Raw genomic sequence first — 19,252 nt, forward strand, 5'->3', positions numbered from 1 at the left:
CCAACTTCTGAGATTGAATCTTAATGTTATCATCTTTAAAATGGTATATCACTTCTGAAGATTAATAGAATAATTTATATAAAAGAAACAAATGCCCTTCGGTGGTACAGTGCGGATTAAGGGACTACTTGGTGCGCATATTTACATATTCATCTAAATGCAACTCCCAGTCGCATGAGTGGCCTGCTCAGGTATTTCCAACTTCTTTTTACCCCTAAGAGAAGAATGAAAAAGAACTGAATATATCAAGGTCTTGAGAACTGGTAAAATAACTCTCTCCAGTGTGAACTCTTATGTCAAGTCACCTTTATTTCTTCAGAGCTTTCTACAATATGGATTGCATCAAAGCAGGTTCACAGAGATAAAGAAGAAAAAGGGAAGAATTAACTATGGAAATTAATTCATTTCTATACAAGACATCAATGTTTTAAGTTAGAATCGGTTTAATGTTGATCCAATTCAGTTCAATACCAGCCTCGATGTTGCAAAATGAAAACTCGTTCCAAACTGATGACATATAAAATGTTTTAACCAAAAAGGATCTCTAAGTACCTGTGATGCGCGGGTCAATGTATAAACAAACCGCACCCGACCGACGTTTTCAACTAACCCGCCCGCAACTCGGACCGCAAAAAACGAAAAAGAAAATATTGTACCCGACCCGCTTCCTGACCCGCATTTTTTTTTAAAGTAGCTATAATGCTCATCGTAGCGTCTTAATATAACTTAATATTATAATTTTGTTAAGAATTATTAAAAATCGTCAATATAAGCTCATAATTTGTACTAAAATAGTCTAAATGTTTAGTTTTAAAAACAATTTTAAAAAGCTGGCTATGTCTATTTTGATGTTTCTGCGCAAGTTCAGCAGACAGCGAGGTTCGGGTTTGTTCCGATCAGAGCTCGTGAGTGGAGAGCGCATTTCTGAATATTCCGCTCTGCTCATGGTCGCTCGCCCAACCCAGAATGGCCTGCTGGTTCGAAAATATGTGGAATAAGGGCTGCCTCCGACTATTTTTTTTTCTAGTCGACTAGTTGTTCATTTAAGCCATTCGTGGACAAATCGCCCCTTTATATTAAATTAATTACTTAAAGGCTAGCCTACAGGAATAAGCGTAATGACCGCACGCTTAAAGCTTGCCACAAAGAACCGGTTAAAGTAATGATTATGAATGTGTCTAAATTAGCAAGGAGACATTTAATTGTTTAGTAATAAACTGGTGTTTTCTGTGCAAAGATGAAGTTGACAATGCGGAAATTGCGGACTCGCCATGAACGCCAGAGAGAAATGCACATTTCATATGGATTAGCCTACATAATCAGAGAGTATAGCCTATTTATTTTGGTTTGAATATTTTCGTTTAAAAGTAGACATTTCAAGCTTTCTGTAATATATAGCCTATATTTATCAAATCTGTGAGGCACAAGTTGAGTTTCGGCGCCCTCCAGTTCACATGCAGTGATCGCGTACCGGCGCCTTATTTTGCCTGCTATATATTTGCTTCTTATTTAATAAATACGGGCAATTGATTGATAAAACATTGATCAAAATTAAGATACAATTTATACAAAACGAAAATCTTTTAAAAAGAGTTTTCTATAAAACAAAACTTAATGAAGTCGTCAAAATCATGTTTTACCAAAAACAGCGCCGTTGCTTGGAGGGCCCCAGCGCCTCTGCCTCACGAGTGGATGATAGCCCTGAAGACGCCTAGCAATGATATACCTTTAGTGGTAGTATACCTTTAGTTAAGTTATCGCAGCGCGCTAAGAGACAATGTTATCGGAAAATGCAGCCCAGGTATATGCATAATGGAGATTCCAAAGCTCTCTTCTTTGGTCAGAACCATGGAGAGCGATCGCGGATTTACTTTTACAATGCAACACAATATTTAAAGAGCATCAATCTATTAAAATCTATATTATGTATACGCACAGATAATATAACAGTAGGCTATATTAGTCAATATTTTTTTATTAGGTTAAGCAGTGATTGGATAACGTTTATTTAATTTTATTTTTATTTAACGTTTTTAATTTAAGGCCCACCCACAATTGGTCTGGCTTATCCAAAACTGGAATCCTGGCGCCGTGCCTGGTTGGTCGTGCCAGTTTAGTGGTTATCAAATGTGTAAATAGCATCGCAAGAAGTAGCCTACACATGACAAAGCCAGCACTTTGGTCATCATCTTTCATTATTTCGGCAAATGTCTCCCACACTTTGCTCTTGTGTATTTGCGGAGCTTCCACTCCCCAGTCTTCACCTTTTCTCTTGCCGCCTCCATCTCTACCTGCAGACTGAGCTCGTGCGTCATCTTCGCGCCAGTTATTCAGCCAATAAAGTGTAAATTAAATTTAAAACGTATTCATAGAAAATTGTGTCTAGAACTATATCAATTACAAAGGTTTAATTGGCATCTTTATTTCAAACGACCCGACCGACCGCGACCCGAATATCATTAAAAATATTTTTGGATGACTCGTAACCGCGGGTGACCGCAGGCACCCGCTCATTTCGGATCAACCCGCGCATCACTGCTAAGTACCACATTATGATTCACTCAAGAGAGATCTATTTTAAGTGCCTGTTAAGGAATTTATTTATTTTATTTGATAAAAACTTATTCCACACTGAGGGCATATGAAATGGTTCTATTTCTTGTGAATTATCATGTGGTCTCTAAGGTTTCCACGTTGAGTAAAACTCTCTCAACACTGTTGGCAGCTGTAAGGCTTAAATTATCTGGTGTGAAATCTAATGTGCCAGTTAAAGTTTCCTTTTTAAATGAAACTTCTTCCACACTTTGTTGGCAGGTGAAAGGCTTTTCTCCATTGTGTATTTTCATGTGCCAGTTAAGGCTTCCTTTATGAGTGAAACTTTTTCCACACTGTTGGCATGTATAAGGCTTCTCCCCAGTGTGAATTCTCATGTGGTAATTAAGGTGTCCTTTTCTGTTGAAACTTCTTCCACACTGTTGGCAGGTGAAGGGACTCTCTCCATTGTGTACTCTCATATGGACTTTAAGGTTTCCTCGTTGAGCAAAACTCTCTCCACACTGTCGGCATTTGTAAGGGTTCTCTCCAGTGTGAATTCTCATGTGGACTTTAAGGGGTACACGTTGAGAAAAACTCTCTCCACACTGCTGGCATGTGTAAGGCTTTTCTCCAGTGTGAATTCTCATGTGCCTGTTAAGGCTTCCTTTATGATTGAAACTTTGTCCACACTGTTGGCAGGTGAAGGGACACTTTCTAGTGTGAACTCTCATGTGTACTGTAAGGTTTCCATGTTGATGGAAACTTTTTCCACACTGAGGGCATGTGTAAGGCTTTTCTCCCGTGTGAATTCTTATGTGCCTGACAAGACTTATTTTACGAGTGAAACTTTTTCCACACTGTGGGCACGTAAAAGGAGTCTCCCCGGTGTGAATTTTCATGTGGACAGTAAGGTTTCCATGTTGAGCAAATCTCTTTCCACATTGAGGACATATATAAGGACTCTCTCCAGTGTGAATTCTCATGTGAATGTTAAGGTTTCCATGTTGAGTAAAACTGTCTCCACACTGTTGGCATGTGAAAGGCTTTTCTCCTGTGTGAATTCTCATGTGCCTGATAAAGTTTCCTTTTAGAGTGAAACTTGCACCACAATGAGGACATGTGTGAGGCTTTTCTCCAGTGTGAATTCTTATGTGCCTGTCAAGACTTATTTTACGAGTGAAACTTTTTCCACACTGTTGGCAGGTGAAAGGGGTCTCCCCAGTGTGAATTCTCATGTGGACTTTAAGGTTTCCATGTTGAGCAAATCTCTTTCCACACTGATGACATGTGTAAGGGTTCTCTCCAGTGTGCAATCTCATGTGAACTTTAAGGTTTCCATGTTGAGCAAAACTGTCTCCACACTGTTGGCATGTGAAAGGTTTTTCTCCAGTGTGAATTCTCATGTGCCTGTTAAAGTTCCCTTTTTGAGTGAAACTTTTTCCACATTGTTGGCAGGTGAAAGGCTTCTCTCCACTGTGAATTCTCATGTGGACTTTAAGGTTTCCTTGTTGATTGAAATTCTTTCCAAACCGAAAGCAAGTGAAATATCTTCTAGTTCCTGTCTTTTGGGCTTTTCTTCGTGTGGACGTCTTTTCAGTCTGTGAACAACTAAAAGATTTTTCTCCAGTTATGAAATCATCGAGATTCTCATATTGATCATGAAGATTCTCATATTGATCTTTCTCTTCAATTTCATCGAGTACTTCTTTCTCCTCTTTCATAGCCATTAGGTCTAAGGTGGAAAAACAAACAAATAAAAGTAAACCTGTTTAATGGCACAATACAACAGACATCAAAACATTTAGATATGTAATGCATCAAAACCAACAACACGTACTACGTATTCTAGATCCTATACCAAAGGTGTTCAAACCTGCTCTGGAGGGCATGTGTCCTACTTGCCCTCAATACACCTGCCAGACGTTTCTGAAGTTCTCAACTCTGGCCCTTGAAACCCCCTTTCCTGCAGAGTTTAGCTCTAACCCTAATAAAACACACCTCATGCTAATCAAAGTCTTGTTAATGTTTACATTTACATATAGCAGATGCTTTTTTCCAAAGCGACTTACAAATTAGGACTAAATTAATCGAGTCATTGTGAAGAGGCAAGAAACAACGCAAGAAGTGCTCAGAATACGAAGTTCAGGCATTGTTCAGAGTAGCATAAGCCTGATAAGCGAGGATTTAAAGGAAAAAGGAGATTTTTTTTTTGATTTTTTTTTTAAGGGTTAAGTGCTTTTAGGGTAAGTGCTCACGGAAGAGATGGGTGTTCAGCTGACTTTTGAAAGTTGTCAGGGATTCTGAAAGCTAAAGGCAGAAGAGTTTTATCAAGATTGGAGCTAAACTCTGCAGAAAAGGGGACCTTGAGGGCCACAGTTGAGAACCGCTGCTCTACACAAAACTGCTAACTTTGAACTTTCTTTAGGACATGTCCCAAAAACATTTAGGCTGGCAGTTAAATGCTTTATTTAAAAAAAGCAATTTGCCCCAGGAGATATAGTTAATTACAGACTGAACTCAATTAGGGATGCTAACAATTAATCGCTGAGCAAGCAATTGTCAATAATAATTTAACGTTATTATTATACAGGATCAGTGGAGGCGCCGGCACGATCACTTGCATTTTTCCTGAAAATGGCAAAAAGAGCTTAAAATACTAAAAAAAAATTGTCATAAATACTCCAAAACTGTGAAGTGTAAAAAACTTTACAAAAGTATAGTTTTTATTTGTGTACACTCAAAATAACAACAAAACTTTGTGTTTTTGTAAAATAAAGAAAACAATCAGGGTGTGATCTCTGCGAAAGCAGAAGTCTCAGTCTTTGTGAACTTCTTTCTGAAACACATTTCAAAGATGAACAAACTCAGCGACACCAGAAGAACATTGAGAATAAACTACTTGCCTCAGCTTGAACACTTACAGTAGTTAACGTGTTATTGTTAAACAAACTTGAACACATTTTACTAGTTGAACTATTGCCAAACTAAAATGTGTGAAATTGATGGAAACATGTTAGCCAGCTAGGTAAATAAATATAAATTTATGACACGAGGATGTTTTTATCCTCTATAATTTAAAACAGTACGATATGAAAGTGATATGAGTGTGGTCTTCCGGTTTAGCGTCTGCCATGTGAAGGCGCAAGATCGGGAGCTCTAAAAACTAATTATATTTACTTTCTACATAAGTTACAACTTCACGCCTCCATGTCTAAAGCTCTGCGACAGAAAAAGACTGACTTGGCGAGCTCTTAGGCCTCGTTTACACTGCCGGTCTTGATGCCCAATTCTGATTTGTTGCCTATATCCTATTTTTTTGACAGTCCATTTATATGTTTTTTTCTATTGTGACCCATATCCAATTCATGTGTTTACACTTGACATACTATCTGAAACATTGCGCATGCTTAAAGGGGGTTCTTGCACAGATGGACGAACGAAAAATATGCTTGATGCAAGCTTTGCGATATACATGCGAAGTTCGCCAAACATCACCATGATTTTGAGGTGGAGGACGAAGAAAAGGGCCATCATTACCCAGTTATTGTGTGCGAGAGAGATCTCAGGACTGGTGGGAACATACAACACAATCTCTTTATTTCTTGTCCAACAAATTGTTTTTGTGTGCAATTTTACTTTTTTTTTTTTTTTTTTTGAAAGTCTTCAGAATGGTTATTTGCTTGCAAGTCTCTATCAAGCGACTATTTTGTTGCTTCGAAAGAAAGATAAGAATCCACTAAGATCTTAGCAAAACTTTTATCTATCTGTCTTGAAAACTCTATGAGTCGAATTATTTCACCTGACCAAACTGGCTTTATTCGGGATAGATATTCTTTTTCTAATATTAGGTGCCTTTTTAATATTATTGTATTCTTCCCATTCAAACAATCCAGAGGTTGTACTGTCACTTAACGCTGAAAAGGAGTTTGACCGTGTTGAATTGAACTGTCTTTTTCAGGTCTTAGGAAAATTCGGATTTGGTCCTACATTTATCTCTTGGATTAAAATGTTATATGCGGTCCCTAAAGCTTCTGTACGTACTAATAATGTTCTTTCAGAGTATTTCGAACTACAACGGGGCACAAGACAGGGTTGTCCCCTTTTCCCATTGTTATTTGCCATAGCCATTGAACCCCTTGCACTTGCCCTGCGGTCCAGTGCACAAGTCTGTGGTATCATACGTGCATAAGGTTTCTTTATGCAGATGACCTTCTTTTTTTGTCTAGCTCTCTTACTTAAAGGAGAACTCCGGTCAATTTTAACATTGAGCTCATTTTTTTGTACATTTGGAGTGCTGTCAATACAGAGAACAACGACAAAAATCGGTGTTGCCTACACCGAGTTATTCTATTTTTAAAATTTGCACCCTGTTGACTTCAATGGGGCAAGTACTAAACCTGCTTTTAGCCTCTTGCATAAAAATTATGTTATTTAAGCCAGCGCAAATACCTGTGTTTACATCCTGTTTTCGGTTGAAGACCAAAGTAATCGTTTGCCGAGTTCACGCGCGTGATCATTGGTAACTAAACCTATGCGCGTGAACTCGGCAATCGACTACTTTGGACTTCAACCGAAAACAGGATGTAAACACAGGTATTTGCGCTGGCTTAGATAACATCATTTTTATACATATCTTTCACATCTACTGCAGTCAGATTCACTCGTGTTCATTTAGAAGGAATCACTCACATTTTCTGTGCACTTGTAATGACACATCAAGGATGTTAAGAGGCTAAAAGCAGGTTTAGTACTTGCCCCATTGAAGTCAACAGGGTGCAAATTTTAAAAATAGAATAACTCGGTGTAGGCAACACCGATTTTTGTCGTTGTTCTCTGTATTGACAACACTCCAAATGTACAAAAAAATGAGCTCAATGTTAAAATTGACCGGAGTTCTCCTTTAAATTCCTCATTTTTTTTCTATTCTAGATATTTTTAGTTTCTCAGGATACAAACTAATTTTTTGTAAAAGTGAAATGTTCCCATTGAACTCATCTTCCCTTCAGATTTCATATTCAAATTTTCAATTCAAGGTTGTCAGAAATCATTTTAAATACCTGGGGATTCAGGTGACCCATAAATACTCTGACCTGTTCAAAGCCAAAATTAGTCCTCTTTACAATTATGTTAAGTCTCTCTTTGTGTCCTGAAAATGTCTCCCCCTTTCTTTGATAGGAGAGGTGAATATCATGAAAATGAATGTCTTCCTATATTTATTCCAAAATCCTTTTTCACAGGTTTGCAACGGACTATTTCTTCTTTCATATAGAATAAGTCAAAACGAATTAATCAAAGTCATCTTATAAAACCAAAGTGTTTGGGTGGCCTGGCTCTGCCAAATTTTCAAACCTATTATTAGGCAGCAAACATTAGGAATCTGTTATATTGGGTGCAGCAGGATTTGCAATTAAAGAAGTCTCAGTGGAAACTATTGGAAGCTGCCTCTTGTACTCCAGCAACTTTAACATCCTCACAATGTGTACCAATTCCCTTTAAACACAAAACAGTTTGTTAAACATTCATTAAGGATTTGGTCTCAATTACGTTTAGCATTAGACCTTAAAGACCCTTGTATTACAGCACATGTTTTTTGCAATATCATTTCCACCGTCTTTGATGGATGGGGCTTTTAACATTTGGAAGGAACATGGCCTATCTACAATTGAATTGATTGAACTATACATACATAACAATTCTGCATCCTTAACGCAACTTCAAGAAAAATGTTACCTACCCAGCTCCTATCTATTTTTATACTTTCAAATACGGAACTTTATTCTTAAGCAGTTTTCGAACTTTCAAACAACAATAAAACATATACTAGATGATATATTAGACCAGGGGTGCCCAACCCTGCTCCTGCCGATCGACTGTCCTGCAGAGTTTATCTCCAACCCTAATCAAACACACCTGAAGCAACCAACTAAGGTCTTCAGGATCACATGAACATTAAAGGCAGGTGTGTTTGATTAGGGTTGGAGATGAACTCTGCAGGACAGTCAATCGGCAGGAGCAGGGTTGGGCACCCCTGTATTAGACCTTCTTACATCTTTGAGAGGTGTTATTTCTAAAATCTTTACTATAATCAATACAAAATAGTCTAGACTAGGGTTGGGTACTGACACCGGACACCGATATGGAACCGATACCCAAGTAACCGGACCGAATCAAAATGCCGATTTTGGAGTCTCATTTCGATGCCACTTAAATGCCTCAGCTGTTGGTTGAAATATCTGCCCCGTTTCTCCGAAAAATAAGTAAGAAGCATCATCACCGCATGTGATCGCAGTTAACCCTTAGCACGATCGATTGTAACGTTGGAAAATATGACTATACACATGACCATTAATGTCATTTGTGACGTCACACTGTTAAAAAGAAAAACATTGAGTATCCTTATCTTGTTTTAGAATAAATCAAATTGTATAAAATACTGTTCAGAGAAAGTTTTCAGAAAACAGTTCAAATTGTATTTTTAATAGTTTTAAACATCAACTTTATGCAATTTCAGCTGAGGTGAACATATTTTAGGATGTTTATGTATTTTAATGGAAACAGATAGGCCTTTTTTTTGCACTGTAAATAATTGTCTGACTCAACGCATCACTGACAAAACATTTTAGAAATAAAACGTGCATATCTGACTGTTTTCTTCTAATTCTATTCTTCAAATTCAATGGTATTTTTCATAATATTGTGAAGACCACGAAAAGGGTTCTCATTAGGCTTCTGTCTGTTTGCACACCACACCAACAGCACCAGCAGAGGCTGTACAGTACTGTGTCATCGGACTTATTCAAACCGCCAATAGACCTTACAATTACAGAGCAAGTCCTTCAGTGTCTGTCATTATACTGTTTATGTTGCTAAAACCATCTGCGCATCGATCATTTTTCAAGCAAACATTTTCTCAGAACATGAGATCTACTAGAACACAATTTAAATGACTGAGATCAGATGTGAGAATATGAGACCAACCTGTTTGCTCCTCAGTATCTTCTTGTTTCACTCTGAATGTTTCATCAATCTTCATATCTTCACTCTCCTCTTTAATAAATGCCATCTTTATAATAGTGTCATGTGGATCTGTCGCTTCACCAGGAGTTGTTCTGTGTGTTTGTCCTGTTTAAGATGAGAATAATTAACAGAAAGAAAAATAAATCCACACTAAATCTCTGTGTGTTTCTCAATCAGCTCTAGGCCTAGTTCAGTAGTTCAACTAAAACTAGCACTTCAAATTAATAAAAGTAAATTAATAAAATCCTATTTAGGTATTAGGTATTTTTATTTGGTATCTAATGATTTGTAGATCACATTTAATTGACCTCAGATGCTACTGCTCAGTTCCAGTGAGATTGAGTTGTTTCTTCAGGAAGCACATGCTCATCTACTGATTTCTGATAAAGAGATGCAATATCTGTTTAATCATTCTCCAGGTAGGCCAGTCTTTTATATTCCACTCAAGGTAAATAAGAGTTTGGTTAATCCACCAGGACGGCCTATAGTAGCAGGTAGTGTTGACAAAAAACTGAAATATCTGAACGGTACCAATACTCATTTCCCGAAGTATCGATAGACCGATACTAGCCTAACTGTCACTTTCACTTCTCTCCAAAGGCGCGTTGACAAACACCACATGCGCACTCGTCTCATTCGCTCTGGTTAAATAGAAAAAGTGAAGTGAATGGAAAGATGGCGAGTGCTGCGCCCCCGCGACCGGCTTTGGTTGATAAAGAACACAGCAGGAGTGCTATCAGGAAATATTTTGGATATGAAGCAAATGAACATGGAAAGCCGAAGGACACAAGCAAGCCATATGCAAGAGATGATACAGAGCAGTGCTAACACCTCTAATATAGCAAAGCACCTGAAATACCGACACCCGGATCTATATAAAGAATTTAGAGAGGTTGGTAACTCTTATCATTTTAACATTTCTGAAACATTAAACATGATGGCCTAGTATTGTTGTTGATATGAGTGTGTGTTGTCTTGTTTTTTCACCGTAATTCTTGAAGTTAATATAATCTGACTGAGGAATCTTAGACAAGTAAATATTTTAACTGTGGTCAAATGTAAATTAACTTGTGCTAATTTAACTTTATTCAAAAAATAAGTATTTAATTCTGCCACTTGCCTTCATTAGCGATTATCATCAATTTGATTACACATACTAATTAAACTAAACTGAGCTAGACAATGACATCTCTGAATTCAATAATGAAATGCCTTTAACTGAAAATTGAATGTTTAATCTTATTATTATACATTACTGACACTCTATCCTCCAATTTGATACTGTAAAGTGCTTTGACACAATCTGTATTGTTAAAAGCACTATATAAATAAAGGTGACTTGACTTGATGTCGAACCAGTGATGCACACACGTTTGCGTTTAAATCTGTTCATCAAATAACGTTAATGTATTAACCAGCATTTGTGCTTTTGAACAAGTGCACTCTCACTTGTTCATGTAAAATATACCTCATTGTCATGTTCTAGACTTGTTATATTTAGCTTTAAATAAAAAAAATACCCCCTTAATATTTGTGGCAGTTTTTTTCTCCGTGGTATCGAAAATGGTATCGAATATCGGTATTTTTTAAGGTATTGTATCGAAGTTAGAAATTCTAGTATCGTGACAACACTAGTAGCAGGAAACAATAGTCTTGGTGAACCACTCTCAAATTTAGTTGATTTTGTTCTGAGACCTTTAGTCACATCCCTCCCAAGCTGCAATGTTTAACAACGATACAAAATGTCCAGCAAGATGTACTACTGGTAACTATGGATGTAACCTCGCTATACAAATATTCCACACCATGAATGTCTATTGGCTCTAGAACATTTCTTGATTTGCGTGTTGAGGACGATTGCCTTACAACTTATTTTATCACTGAAATGGTACTCACTAAAAATTATTTCCTATTTGAAAACCGGTATTATTTACAGATTACAGGGCTACCATGGCTCCTGATTATGCTAATTTAGATTTTGGTTTCTTGGAGAACAGATAGGCCTATGTTTTCAATGACTTCTGTTTTCAGGCTTCTGTAGTCTGTACGGAATTAGCCAACTTCTTCCTCGTTTTCCTGCACTTTCATGAAAACCTGTTCTGGGTCATTCCAGGGATTCGGTCATATTTTAGTCCCCCAGACTTTTTAAAGTAATGGTTAACCAAAATTAAAAGCTTATCACAATACTTTAGTATGTCCATTATAATGAATAATAATATATAAAAATATATATATATATTTTTATCATACTGTCCTATTTTTATTGTACACTAAGCATTTTGTCATATCCCTGAGGCACTTCACTGAATTTGTACTTTAAAAAAAAAATAACAAAATGTGCAGTGTCAATTTTTTTTGCCAATATTGTATTCATTTGTGTTACTTTGTTGTGAAATATATATAAAAAGGAAGATATTTTATTAAAAACAGACTATAAAGTGATGTCCCTCAATCTGAACTCAACCGTCACACTATTCTCTGCCTATTATAATTTAGACTCCACCCATATGTGACATCCTTTACCAGAAATGACATCATTCAGGTCTTTTTAACAGTGTTGCATAATATTGTATCATACTTTTTATTAATATTGTTGAGGCCTATTATAGTCAATGGAGGATACTGTCAAGCGTAACAATTCAACCCCATCACATTAAGATGGAAAATGTTTATTTTTCATAATTTTATTTTAATCCATGAGTAAATATAATGTACTTATTTAATTGCTGCCATATATGGTCTATTCTCTTACACTACACAAGGAGCAGTGGCCATGTTGTGCAAAAAACCTTAACCCTGTCACATATCTGTATATTTCTCATTGTTTCAGGTCAAGGACAAGGTCAAGTTTTTCACTTAATTTATGAATAATTTTAATAATAATAAAAAAAAATTATAATAGTCATGATTTCAATGAAGATATACTTACCAAAATCACGAAAACTCATGATTTTGTTATAAGTAGAATATTTGATGTAATGTGTCCACTTAAACATTGACAAGCATCCTCTGTCAGAAATGGCAGCCACATCAGCAGCAGAAAGGCAGTGTTGTGCATGCAAATAGGCTGATATGTATATATTTTTAAATATAAAAACAAACAAAGGCAATGCCTCCCTTCAAACCGGTTACAGTCTTCAACCCCGTCACACTATTCTCAACCTTGTCACGTTCATATTTTTTGGTAAAAATAGGGAAGACAATTAAAAATGAAAGCATTGTTGCTTATTACCACCTGACATGTAAATGACCAACACAAAAAATAAAAAAGGTCTTTAATGCCTTAGGTAGAAAATGAATTATATGTAGTTTAAAAAATAAAAATAAAATCCAAGTTGAAATATTACCGAATCCTAGAAATGACCCTTCTATTGGTTGGTTTAAATTTTCATTACACGTTTGTGTTTCTGTTGCATTTACACTGTTTTGAACAGCTGCGGTGATTCAAACGATTCGAATCAATCATTTGAGTTTTAAAAGCTCAGTTTCTCCATCACTACTCGCCAGGGACCGAATTCGTGTTTATCATAAACCGATTCACGATAAAAGGAGAGAAATGAGACGCACCTTTTGTGTTACTCGTTTGTGGATGCGCTTTAAATACATGTTAGATAAAGCATTACAATGTGTCATTTAATAATAAACATTAATCAATCTTTAAAGTCGATTGAACGGTTTCTATCGGCTTAAACACTAAATGCTTTAAACACAAACCTTTTTACAGTCGAATCACAACAGATGCAGGAGCGCGGCGCAGCCTTATGATGTCACATCACAACACCAAAATAAAAGTCCTGTTCTCACGCTGTTTTGTCTAAAATCGCAAGAGTGCATAGAAATGTATATACAAATAATAAAAGAGATGACCGAAATTTTGTCTAAAAGAAACCAGTGTATTCCAGCTATAAATAAGATTAAAATGCAAATAGTGAAAAATGTGATAATGAAAAAAAAACGTTTAAAAGAGTGTACAAATTTATAAAGCAGATTTCATACTTGTGTCAGTATTGAATAAGTATTTTCTCATTTTAAAACACATAATCAAATAAAGTTCATTTGAGTCTAAAAATGCCTGAAATTAGGTATAAAATTAAAAAAATTCAAGATTTATTTTCATTATACCTTCATAATCTTTCAACATTTATTGACATTATTTGGGTCTTTTTTTTAAAGCCATAAACTGATAGATAATTAAAAAAGGGTGTTGAATCTAAACTCTCTACACTCTCAAACATCATATATTTGTATATTGTAATATTTTGTATTACACTTCAAATGTCCTGTTTTATACAATAGTTTTAGAACAAAACAAGGTCCCGCTTATTGTTTAAATACAGAATGTTCCCTCAATAGAGATTCTGAAGCATGAAACATAAATCATGCAAGCAAACTCAATACACATCATGACACACAATACCATTAATCAGTTATATTTCAGCATTAACATTGATAAACACAAGGTAAAAACAAACAACCATTTATAAATTCATTTATAGCTGAAATTTTGTACCAAAGTATTTATTGTAATGTACTTTGAATAGCGTTAAACAAAATGCAACATTCTGCTGTTATTCATAATTACCAGTAGTAACGTTTTACAAAAAAAAAAAATCATTTTGGAAAAAGTCATAAGTGTCCCACTGTGTAGTGAGCCAGGTTTCTTACCAGTACCCGAATTAATGTACAACTCACGACTCACTCTGAGAAAAATACTATTTTCATTTGTCAAAAATGAAATTATAGTTGATCTCCTTGTTCGTGCATGAGCGTAAAGCTCAACTTCCATTATCTTTAATAGGATGCGTTCCGTTGAGTTATTAACGTTCTAGCAAAGCTCTGTAATATCAAAAATGTTTGATACTTTTTTGCAAAAACATTGAAGCATTATTATTATTAATAACTAGCACTTTTATTGCTCTCCTATTATTTTCATATTATTTCCTTATTGTCCATGCGGAGGCCATATCATTTTTTTTTTTTTTTTTTTTTGTGAGGCGCATGTTATTCAGACATTTATTTATTGTGTATTTATACACCAAGATGAAGACATTGAAAGTCTCACAGCAGAGAGCACTTATGGAGAAGATCCAGATGCAGAAAAAAGACTTCCCAAAACCATACGAGGACATATGGGAGCTACAAGAATTTGTTGTAGAGAGTAAGATCTGCACAATATGTGCCTTATTTACTGTTACGTCTCTTAAGATGTAAGGCAACAACATTTTAGGAATATTTTATATTTCTTTAGCAAATTCCTTAGAAATTCCTCAATGCGAAGTATCTTGTTGCTTTTGCATTTTAGGAATGGGAAACATGGAAAAGTCACTTCGTGTTATTCAACAGTCTGTTGAAGAGCTTAAAAACATGGGAACAGCACCTGGGCAATACCCAGTACCATCTCAAGATAATCCAGCCAACACTAGTGTAAGTTTCTCAGACACCAAATCCAAGTCACTTAAATTCTTTCTTTTCATATGTATTTTTCTTTAACCCAAAAAAAACTTGTTTGATTATTCAAACCGTTCTTTCTAAGAATAAGCCTAACCCCAGTGAGTGTTTTTAACAATATACAGACACACACTAGGGCTGGGGATCGATACAGATTTTGATTTCCGATTCGCAAGATTCGATTCAATAATTTTCAGAAAAAAAACATGATTCTCAATTTATCCAGAATTGTGCATCTCTATTGTATTAACTTATAAAAAGTAAGATAATGACACCAAACGCCATTCGATTTTTTTTTTTTATAAGCCTGAATATTCGAAAGCAATATTTTTGAAAAATGCCCATCCCTACTTGTAATTGCCATCTTTGTTCTTTTTTTTTTTTTTTTAAACAAAGATAAAATAATAATAAGATTTGGGCCATATTGCCCACCCATACTTTGGCCTAAATGGTCTGTCTTTCCTTTTTCTTTTGTTATCTTGTCATTTTTGATGTTGTAACCTTAAGGCCCGTACACACCGGGACGAATATCGGCGCGCGTTATTCGCCAGCGTTTTTCAACGCGTTTTTTGTGTTCACACCCAAGCGATTTTCGCTGACGATGAGCTGAGTGAACATGCAAATTCATGTGACACGTGAGCAAAAGCTCTTATCCAGACACGTGAGCAAAAGCTCTTATCCAGACACGTGAGCAAAAGCGCCAATCTCATTGGTCGGATAGTTTTTGGCGTGGCGCGTCAAACCAAAAAAACAAACCGAGGCGTTTTTTTAGTTAAATTACGCCTTTACGCGTGGCGTTTTTCGCGTCGGTGTGCACACTCACATTGGCGCCCTTTGTTTAGTCACGAGGCGTTAAACGTCGGTCCCGGTGTGAACAGGCCTTTAGGTTAAAATCCATCCTGGATCAGGGGTGTTTGTTTCCAGAAGTGCATGGAGGGCAGCATCATATGCTAATACGTCCACTGCTATGGTCCGGTGAGTGTTTTTGACATGGAGACTCTTCTTCGAAGTAACCTTAGAGGTACATTTGCAAAAACTAGTAGTAATATACTATAATACTTTAAATCTGTCTTCCTACAAGTATCACTTTTTGATATTTAGGTGGAAAATTCAAGACCGCATGTGGTGAAGAGGCAAGAGATGGCCTGGATCCAGGGAAGGTCAAAGCAATTATGAGTAAGTTTATTAATTGGTCTGTTTAAACGTATGACTGAACCATAGACTTTAAATATAGAAACCTCCTGTATTTGAGCCTGTCATAAACAGCCCAGAAAGAGACATTATGATGGGAAAAAATGAGAGGAAAAATAATGTCAACAATGATGTCAACCTTCGGTTATATTATATTTTTTAACAATCTATTTCTTTGATCAAAGCTGAATTTACTCAGCATCATTACTCAAGTCTCCAGTGTCACATGATCCTTCAGAAATCATTCTAATATCCTGATTTGATACTTAACAGAGCTCAGTTGTGGTCCAGTTTCCCATGTGGACAAGAATCGCACAATCTGTGGAACAATGTCAACATCAGTCTTTGTTTTCCATGACAGAGTGGACTGCTTGTTTGTCTTGGATCTCTTCGGAACAGGTGCTTGGAAATGTTCATTGTCACATCTGTAAAAAAAAAAAAAAAACTTAAGCATGCTGATAACACAATCAAATAAACTAGGTATTATTGTCATTATCAATCACTAATGGCCTTGGATAAAAAAAGACAACAGTTTTTGTAATTTCATACAAGAACATGTACTTTTATATTATGACGATGTAAACACAATTACATTTCATCTGTAAAATATTACGTTTGTGCACTTAGGATGATTCTCGATCGCACTGAGAACTGCGTGCCCTTCTGAGGTGCTGGTGAAGGAGAGCGTGATCCAGCCACATTCCTAAAAAAAAAAAAAAAACGTTAGCATACATTATCCAAAGTAAACTGATTAATGGGTATGGACGCACAATGTATGTATATATCTGTTGGTGATGGGCCATAGGACGGAGAAATATCTATTGATGGGCCGTATACCCATCAAATGTTTACACCTGAGCATATATATAGCCTGCACGTAAGTAAGAGACATTGTAAGGCAATATTTCCCATAAGATGTCAAAAACTAGCCAAAACTAGGCAAAATATAGTCTGAAATTTATATGAGAACTATATTATCAAAGAAGAATTATATAACACTAAACAACTTACTCCGTATCCTTGGCAGGATCAACTCTCTCTTCAAAATACAACCGTTCGTTGTCTGAGTTTCAATCTTCCTCAGAGGAAAAGGGAATTCTTCCTCGCTGTCCAGAATCATCTGAAGAGCCTTTTTACCGGAGTAGTGTGCCCGCCATGCCATCCTCAAAACACGATGAACTGTCAGTGAATATGATGAAGGAACTTTGTGTTTTTGTGGCATTGATGGGGCGTGTGCGATGCATATAGATCACCTAAACTATATGCCATGTGAATAGCGCCGGGGGTGTGGCGGCTTCAGCTCATTAGAGACAATGAAGAGAACGAAAACACGTACCTCTTCTTGGTTTCAAACGGATAAACATAAAAAACATAAACATAAACTGAGAAAATTTGTTTTTGACTTGAATTCCTTAATTTAAAAGTAGACATTCCAAGCTTTCTATATTCTATATTCGCTGAGTTAGTTAATTTTCGAACACATTTCAGAATGGACTTCACTGACAGAGAGACGGCAGAACTCGCATCATGTTTAAACCATTTCTGATGACAGACAAAATACATATCTCCGACTGGTGAAAAACCTTGCAACTCCATTTGAGCTTGATTTTGGTAAAATCAAAAAGCTTGTTGTTTTAACACTAATTAAATTTGCATTTACAGGGCTAAAAAAAAAAAAAAAAAAAAAAAAATACATTTTCTGTAAGTTCAACGTAACTTAAAGGGTTAGTTTACCGGAAAATGAAAATTCTGCAAGGTTTCTGCGGGGGCATTAAAAGGCATTAAGTCATTAAATGGATTTTGCTAAAATTAAGGCCTTAAATGGTATTAAAAAGCTTTTTTTATTTATTTTTTATAAAGAACGCTCACTGCCATAGGAAAACAATTCAAAAAAGGCGCCTCTCACTGCAAACATATGGTGTGATCAGTGCCTTAGACAGGAAGGGCAAAGGTAAATATGACATTTATTATAGGTTTATGTGAGGATTGTTTGAAGTTCACTTAAATTAAAAGTTGTTATATTTTTTTGAAGTCTAATAAAATGTTTAAAAAAATATCACTTTTCAAATACACTGTAATGTTGGATGGCTACAATTAATGTTTAAATTAGGGGGGAAAATATTTTTTATCCAGACATCAATAGCTGTATTAGTATCAGTGATTCGGGAATTCATTCACAATAAGATTCCATTAAACATTTAAAATATACTGTCTTTATGTTGTCTCTACATTCATTTGTAGATTAACTGTGAAATTTGTACATTATAAAATATATAATGTCTGCCCTTGCTGCTCTAGTGGAGATTAACATTTTGTAAATAAAGTGGTATTATTTTTTTTTTTTTCATAAAACACTCAACTTAGTCTTTACTACCTTTCTGGGGCTTGAAAGTGATAGTTGCATAGACTGTCAATGGAGGGAGAGATATCTCTCAGATTTCATTAAAAAGATCTTCATTTGTATGAATAGAAGTCTTACAGGTTTGGTAATGACATGAGGGTGATTAAATAATGACAGAATTTTTAACCCTTTAACCATAACCACTGACTAATCCAAAAGTTTTTATCTTTTTGTATTGTTTTACCGATGCTGTTATAAAACGTCATGAAAAGGCGACTGTTGGGCAGTTGGGCCAGGCCATTAATTTAATTAGGTTCAAAAACAAGAAAAAAGAAACAGGTTTATAATGTTTTTTGTTTGTTTGTTTGTTTGTTTGTTTGTTTTAGTAAAATAAAGCTTGTGGTAAACATAACTTGACAATACTTTAACGTTTTGTTCTACAGCATACACTGCACACATTCACACTCAAACGTCTAGATACTTATTAAAAACATGATTTCAAAAATGAACATAACTGCAACAAAATTCGTGTTTTCAGTATACTGTAAGTGTGTGCAATTTAGGCTGTAGAACAAAACGTCAAAGTATTGTTAAGTTGTTTACCACAGGCTTTATTTTGCTTGATTTATGTTGTTGGCTTGACTCATGTTTTAAGTGCAGTTAATATTATATATTATATATATAATATTAATATTATAATATAATATTAAGTGCAGTTAA

At 35.7% G+C, this 19,252-nt stretch overlaps 1 protein-coding gene across 1 annotated transcript; it reads right to left on the minus strand.

Moving 5' to 3' along the window:
- Positions 1-299: 299 nt before the first annotated feature.
- On the minus strand, positions 300-13,334 carry LOC308689361 (uncharacterized protein). The gene is made up of 3 exons (XM_081363009.1): positions 13,267-13,334; positions 9,514-9,657; positions 300-4,267 (listed from the first exon to the last, which is right to left on the minus strand). Exons 2-3 carry the CDS (start codon positions 9,596-9,598, stop codon positions 2,670-2,672), a joined length of 1,683 nt encoding a protein of 560 aa, XP_081219135.1. The 5' UTR covers positions 9,599-9,657; positions 13,267-13,334; the 3' UTR covers positions 300-2,669.
- Positions 13,335-19,252: the final 5,918 nt, after the last annotated feature.

The sequence above is a fragment of the Scardinius erythrophthalmus genome (genome assembly GCF_964197995.2).
Source record: "Scardinius erythrophthalmus genome assembly, chromosome: 4".
Classification (NCBI taxonomy): Eukaryota; Metazoa; Chordata; class Actinopteri; order Cypriniformes; family Leuciscidae; genus Scardinius; species Scardinius erythrophthalmus.